Source organism: Myodes glareolus, chromosome 14 (genome assembly GCF_982192425.1).
Source record: "Myodes glareolus chromosome 14, mMyoGla1.1, whole genome shotgun sequence".
NCBI lineage: Eukaryota > Metazoa > Chordata > Mammalia > Rodentia > Cricetidae > Myodes > Myodes glareolus.
This window is the reverse complement of record NC_142039.1, coordinates 45,165,922-45,173,555: the sequence shown is the minus strand read 5'-3', so window position 1 is coordinate 45,173,555 and position 7,634 is coordinate 45,165,922. Positions and strand designations below refer to the sequence as shown.

Sequence of the window (7,634 nt, the reverse complement as noted above, 5' to 3'; positions counted from 1 at the left end):
CAAGCTACCTACCCTCTATTGCTCAGAGTCTTGGCTCTGGTCATTCTTGTAGATTAGAGGGGCAGGTGGAGATGGTAATTTGAGGGTCAGGTTAAGGGTTAGATGGAAGGATAAGTACGAAAAGAGATGTCTTGATATGGGTGGTGTTTGGTACTAGGCTGGTGCAAGTGATATTGCCACTTTTTATTTTAAAATGAGACAATGATAACAAAATTCAAAAGATAAAAAGTTTATAGGATGCTACATCTTTCAGAAGCAGATCAGATGGAAGAAGACTTAGCAATTTTTCACTTTTAAATTCCTGCACTTTATGACGTTGAGATAAATGTCAACCTTCTTAAAGTCACCATCTAGGCAGATGAGCTTGTTATAATAACCCAAAATGCGAACATCTTCATTTTCTGTCTTCAGTGATGCCCCTTCAGGCAAGGTAGGGAAGTTCACAGCTTCTGCATCTCTAGGATAAATCTGATTACCAAAAACATAATCAACTATCAATTATATTTAAATATTTTTGGTGCATATCCCATCTAAATACTTAATAAAGATTTGTAAACTGTTAGAATTGTCAAAATCACCCAAATATATGGATTGTCATTGATGTTGGAGAAGATAAATACAAATTTGGTGTTTGCGTTTTTTGGTTTCTGTTTTTTATTTTTCCATCTGCTCAATTACATCTTACAAAGTTAAGGGATGGACAGTTGATAAGTTATTTGATTTTAGACTTGGATTTGAGAAGAGGACAATGAGAGAATAAATGCCCATTATGTCACCTAAGGAATGTTCCAAGTCCTCAACAGTCCCTGATTCTTCTTTATGTTTTAATGGGTCCTGGTATTAAAATATTGTTCTTTTTTCTTTTTAATTGAAAATAGATTTTTTTCTCTTGTTATTATATGCTATATATTTCTCTTGTTATTATATTATATTATATTGATATTTTATTTTTCAGCCAAATCAATTCTTTGTATAATGTATATATCCTTAACTTGAGAAGCAAGAATTTTTATACTTGATGGTTTAATTTGCAAATAGTCAAGGGATGATGATGCTAAAAATACCTACTCAAGTCTTTGTGTCTGTCTTTTGAACCAGAAATGCTACTGTTCAAATTAAAATGAGGAACAGTTTTTTTTTCTTTCTGAGAACCATAGTATGTGAGAATCTGAATAAAACTCACCATAGAAGGTGGGAATTGCCAGCATTCGCTTAATAGTGTGTCTTTTAGATAGCTGCATGCCAAAGTACTTGCTTGTTTGTTTTTATTTTTATTTTTTTAATTTTTTTATTTTTCACAAGTCAAAATGCTTCAAAATTTTATTATTCTTTCTTTTGTCACCTCATTTATGATAAGAAAAGTAAAGAGAAGTTAGAACAGCTCACCACGTTGAGAAGGGTTTTGATGCCAACCAGCAGTCCCGAGCTATTTTCCTTGATGTCTTTGACTTTGGAGGTAACACCAGCAGGGACCCCTTTCAAGGTAGATAGTTCTTCCTCCAAGTGTCGCAGAGGTTCTTCCCAGGCATTCAAAAGAGTGCCCACCCGTTTCAGTAAGAAGTCATACTAAGTAACGACATTTGAACAATTACATTAGAATCATCAAAATAAAATAGAGTTAGATACAGACAGTTTTTCTTCAAAAGACTGAGATAAACTTCCCCTTTTCTGTTCAAATATGTATTTAAAACAATCTTTTGTAGGTAATACCAATTATAGAAATTGAGGCATTGTGATATAGAATTTTAGAGTAAATTAAACTCAGAAATGCCATTAGGGTTCTCTGTAGTAACGCTCATGAAATATAATCTCTTTCTTCACTTTGATTTTTCCACTTTCCTTCACAATTGCTCTATGATTTTAATAAGAATTATAGAGACACAGAATGTATTTTAGCTATTAAGCAGAACAAATAGGATATACTCTAACTGTGCAGATATATAGGGCTATATGATAATATTTAATCTACATCATATCGTGATGGTTTATATAGGAAGTTGGAAGTGGGAGATTTAAAAAAGTAATAAATCACAACAGCCATGAGTGTAGCATTGCAATCATACAGTGGAATGGTAACACACTGCTCACCACTGCACAGTATACACTCTGCTCCTTTCTGTAGCTGACTTTTAGGTATGACACAGGTGAGGATGATTAGGACGCAGGATCAGAAACAGAAATTGAAAGAGAAGATACTCAGAAGCCAAGAAGAGAGGGTGACCTGGTTTGCAATACAAAGAACTGCAAATACAGGGTTCATTACTAACATATGATAAATACAACTGTATTGTCATCCACTAAGCCTGAATCAATACGTTCTTATCCTTGAAGGTCAATGACAATTTAAAAACCCCAAAAGAATAATATGAAGAGTCTCACTGCTGAGTAATGGGAAAGGGTTCTCAACATGGACAATTATGTGAAAATATTACTTGGCAGATTTCACTATATTTAACTGTACTACATATTTTTCCTTTCCTAGCATATTCTGTCTCCATTTTCCCAGAGATACGATTATCATGCCTATTGCAATACTTATTAAGAACTTAAAGCATGATAAATACAGCATATTGTTTCAAATTTTTTTTTTTTGAAAAATGCAGGAAGTGAGGACTCACTTTTTTCATAGCGTCCTTTTCTGGAATGGAGAGGGAAGAAGTGTGGCAGTGGATGAGGACTGTGTCATTGAACCCGTGGGCTTCAGCATAGTGATTTTTCTGGAATTGGTGAAATATTCAGTTGAGCTTGGAAATTGTGAAAAGAATAAATGAACAGAAAGCTAATGCATTTAAAGTAAGTGATAAAACTGAAACTAATATATTAAATAAATGAGCTCTGAGAACATTTGAATTAAAATACAATTACGTTTTCCCCTTCCTTTTCTTGTCTCCAAACCCTCCCATGTCCTCTCTTTCTAACTCCTTCTCTCATCCCACTCTTACTCCTTCTTAATTCTTGGCATATATTTTAAATCATTATTGCTATATCTACACACACACATACACACACACACACACACACACACACACACACTCAATCCAGTGAGTCTGTTCAACTCATTCACAGTGTTAACTGTGCATGAATAATGAATTTTACATTGCATAGCCAATTTGGGGGCTCATTCCCGGGGAATACTTTTAACTACACTTTAAGCTTTATCAGTTCATATTCATCTAACTTTCAAATGTCCCAAATCCTCTTCACTATTTACAGTCTTTCTAGAAGTTCTGATTTGAGAAGCAGGGGCTAAAGCTACCAATGCTCTAAATCACTATTGTTTCATGTGCCATTTGTAACAAATGCCACCATGTATGACATGCCTGGCAAATACCTTGGCACCTACACAAGAATATTTCACCTAGTTCATTAGGAATGTAGAATAATATTGTATTGGTTAGGACAAAATAAAGCTTAAACCCTGATAGGAGCACCAGTCTTTGCAAACATTGAGCTGAGTTCTCACAGCCCATTGATGTAAACATGTCACTGATTGTGACTTCATTGATGAGAGTAGAACATCTAACATACAAACTTCAATGTGTCTTCATCATGAATACCTAACCAATTGCCCTGCAAATGCCAGACCTCTTTGGTAGTAAATCAACTATTTTTTAATTCTTTAAAAATAGTTTCTAACATTTGGGCATCTGATGAGCAATTATTAATTTTCTTGCTCTCGCCGACTTTCCCCAAATGACTTTAGCTCTATTGAATGCTTACAAGTCACTGCAATGCAGTTTCCTTTATTACAAGGCTGTAGTGTCCAGTGGAAGCAGAGGGGCGAGAATAGTACAATCAGGCGGAGAGGGGAAGGGATGAAGGTGGGGAGGAAGGAAATACGGAAAGGAGCTCCCGCAGCAGATCTCTGTGAGTTCGAGGCCAGTCTGGTCTACAAGAGTTAGTTTCAGGACAGGCTCGAAAAGTATAGAGAAACCCCCTCTCAAAAGAAAATAATTTAAACATATTTAAACTCAACATAATTTAAACACATATAAAATCAGAGACTGAGGTAGGGTGCACAGGGCCTGTGCTGGTCTGCACCAGGCCCTTTGTGTCTATTATTGTTTACAGTTTCATAGGATTCTTGAGTGTATGAGTAAGATGGTCTTTGGTTTTTGTGCCTCCTCTTGAGCCTTTTTCTTTTCCTTTGTTTGTTTAGTCCAATTCCGATGTATTAGTTTTGTTTTTATCTTATCTTACTTTCTTGCTCTCCCTAAGGAGCCTGTTTTTTCCTAATGAGAGACATTAAGAGAGTGGACCCAGAGTGGGGCACATGGGGTGGATCTAGGAGGAATAGAGGGAGATGAACAGGCTATTAGTGTGTATTTTGTGAGAAAAATATCTATTCTCAGTAAAAGATAAAACAAACAAACAAGTAAATGGATAAAGTGATAGGAGTGATGAATAGCCCACTAGGTAACGGAAACGAAAAATATTTTTTTGTTATCCCTTGCGTGTCTTTATGTCATAATAGAGAATTAAAATGAAAGCCAAACAATAAATGAACATTAAAGTAGTAGTGTTTCAGTTAATAGTCTGCATTTCTTGCAACTGTCCTCTTACTTGCTCCACAGTTCAATAGCTGCTCTTTTCTTATCTTTTGAGAAGGAACGCCTGTTTCAGATTTAGACCATGGCGTGCTTTCCTTTAGGCTAGGCTGTATCACAGTCCTTGTGATGGAGGCCTGATTTGTTATGAAGCCAGAAGTCAGTGGGGGGTACTTACAAATTCAGTGAACGTTTCTGAAACTTTTTGGCTGATTTCATGAGATTGACTGCCTGCTATATCAAACATGTCTCTCAAGGAATTAAAGCAGCGACCATTCCTCATTGCGCACATGGGTACAGACGCCACGTTCTCCCACAGAAGCTGGTTGGACACCAGGAGTAGGAGCAGTGTCCCTGTTAAAGAAGAAGAGCCACTCTGAGATATATTCATGTGGGGTTATGAAAAGTGATCCTGTCGATGGGGAAGCCTTATATGGTCAAAGTGGCCTCCTACCAAAAAACTGTTTCGAACACTGTAGGAGTAATTCAACGGGAAAACTAACCTAAGTAATCATATTTTCTCAGATTTCTATTTTGAATCATGAATGTCCTTTTTACAATTTATTAAAACTACACCCAAGAGTGTTCTGTATTCTAAAAGCATTTGGAGCTTAATTTAAGTCGAGGCAGGCTGTTCAAGCCTTTCTGTTCAAACCATTTAATGTCTAGTGAATTGCTGATGATTTTCTGTAATAAGAGATGTTATGAGTTTGTAGCATTTGAAAATATATTGGTTTTTATTTTATGTATAGCAGTGTTACATGTCAGACAAAGGCGTGCAATTTCTGAGAATTAGAGTTACATACAGTTGTGAGTAGCCATGGAGTGCTGAGAACCAAACACAAGTCTTGTTCAAAAGCAGCTATAGCTCTAAACCACTGAGACAGGATCTAAATTTGTCTGATCAGTTTGGGGCACCAGTGTAAAAAGGGCAGCTCTGCGAATTAGCTTTATATTTGAGTTAGATGGGAACAAACACATAATTGTTCAGTAATACTAAAAATGTAGAGTTATGCCACAATCTGAAATGAATAATTCTGAACCATAATGTCACATTTTCGCCTTTTTCAATATTTACGTATTTTGTATAACATACAGTTTTAAAATTTTTCTTTATAATGACCAAGATTGGTATCATCATCAATTTACTTTTGAATGATGAACATATCAATATTCTGCACTTTCAATGCGCTAAATCAGTATGTACTTATTGCAAAGAAAATTCTATTACTTTTAGTGACACTAGTCTGAAAAAAACTTCTGATAAACAAAATCTTTGATAAATGGATTTGGAAATGTGCAACTGAAAATTAGGGAATTGATAACTTTTATTCATGGAAATAATAAATAAAAATATTCTGTAGTATGCAAGATTGCCAGGCACCTTTTAAAAGTAAAACAAAATGTTACACACACACATATACATACATATGGACACACACACACACACACTCCACACACACACCCCAGACACAGACACACACACACACAGGTACGCACATACACACTCTCTCATTTATCATCTATAGGATTTTAAAAACCTAACAGAAGCTAATAATATTGTTTTGCCATTTCATAAAATTCAATTTATCCTTACTGACAATCCATCTTGCTTGTAAACAAAAGGGAATATAAGCAATTATACTCTCTTTTCTGTTCTTTAAGAATTTTTGTAAGTTCTGATGTTCAGTTCACATTCCCCCAACTCTTCCCAGACCCATGTACCATGCAACTCCCTCACTCATACAACTCTGTGTCATTAGAAAAACAAAATCAAAACATTTCAGACCAATTTGTGCTAACCAAATATTCTTTGATGTACGGTCTTATACCAGAGCATGTTCAAATTATGAGGGGATACACATTTAATAAACTATCTTTTCCACTCTCAACAATTGCCTATGGCTTCAGGGGTAGAGGATTGTGTGTTCAGTTCCCTTGCTGCTCTGATATTTGCTCTTGTGTAAACTTGCTCAGGCTTTATGCATTCTGAAAGAGTATTTGCCTTGAATGAAATTTTAATGCTGTATAAATATATATTTGTTATCGCCATTGACTTGTCCTCAGGATAAAATATGAATACATCATTCCAGTCAAGCAACTCATAGCAGAAACCCAGTAATGAGTGGATGCAACTTTTTCCTTCTGTAATTGTTAGAAATTCTACGTATATGCTCGTATGGTTTCATTGCAGTTAAAAGTTTCAATGTTTAAAATTCTGATTTTTGTGAAATTTATTATTCCATGTTCTAAAACTTTATGTGTCATCCAGTGTTGTGTAGACATACAACTCTAAGAACCACTGGTCTAAGAGTTGCTGTATAGATGCTATCTAGAGAAATGATTAGAAAGTACTTCTTACTTTATCCTTTCCTTCTCTGGGTCAGGTATTAAAAAATATGGATTCCCTTCATATATGGGGGAAATAACACTGTAAAAAGAAAACTGTCCAAACCAGCTTTGTATAATCATGCAATGATTAAGGTCAACTGGAGGAAGTTGGGAGAAGAGCTACTTACAGGAACGTGGTTGAGTCAAGGACAGCTGCATCTCTGTGGAGTCCCACCACAGCTTCACCGCTGATTCAGGGAAGCTGTTTGACCAAGTCCCGTCTCCAGCTAACTTTCCACCTCCTATATAGTGCAGCACATCATCCCCAAGGCCAGACACTGCTAGGGGGCAGGAAGAAGCAATGTCTGGAATTCAAGTTGAGGACACCATTACTCTCACCCATCATTAGTTAATAGCCTCATTACAACAATGATCAACCTAGGTACATAGGTAGTATTTACCTCGTTGTTAGGTCATTACTATGGGTTCATGTTATGTTGTAAATCATCAGAGCTGTTTCTGAGCCATGAAGAATCTCGCGAATTTCATGTCACATACACAGTCTCTCTGATAATTCTTCTGTTTCCTGTAAATTATAAAGGTAGGCAAAGCCTATAAAACTGTGCTTCAATCAAATTCCAACATGTTTGTGTGTTCTTGTAGCAGCGTCGCCACTCTTAGGTGAATCTATGTATCTGGCTTGGGTTGGTAATGGCCCTCCTGGACTGAGCAAGTCTCTTAGAGACACTTCCCAGC

General features: G+C 36.1%; 1 protein-coding gene across 1 annotated transcript; it reads right to left on the bottom strand.

The window, feature by feature from the left end:
* Positions 1-276: 276 nt before the first annotated feature.
* LOC125396302 (prolactin-2C5-like) lies at positions 277-7,097 on the bottom strand. The gene is made up of 6 exons (XM_085698848.2): positions 7,067-7,097; positions 4,726-4,901; positions 2,619-2,717; positions 2,316-2,318; positions 1,380-1,566; positions 277-455 (listed from the first exon to the last, which is right to left on the bottom strand). The coding sequence occupies exons 1-6, from the start codon at positions 7,095-7,097 to the stop codon at positions 277-279; spliced, it is 675 nt and encodes a 224-aa protein (XP_085554974.2).
* Between the last annotated feature and the right edge of the window lie 537 nt (positions 7,098-7,634).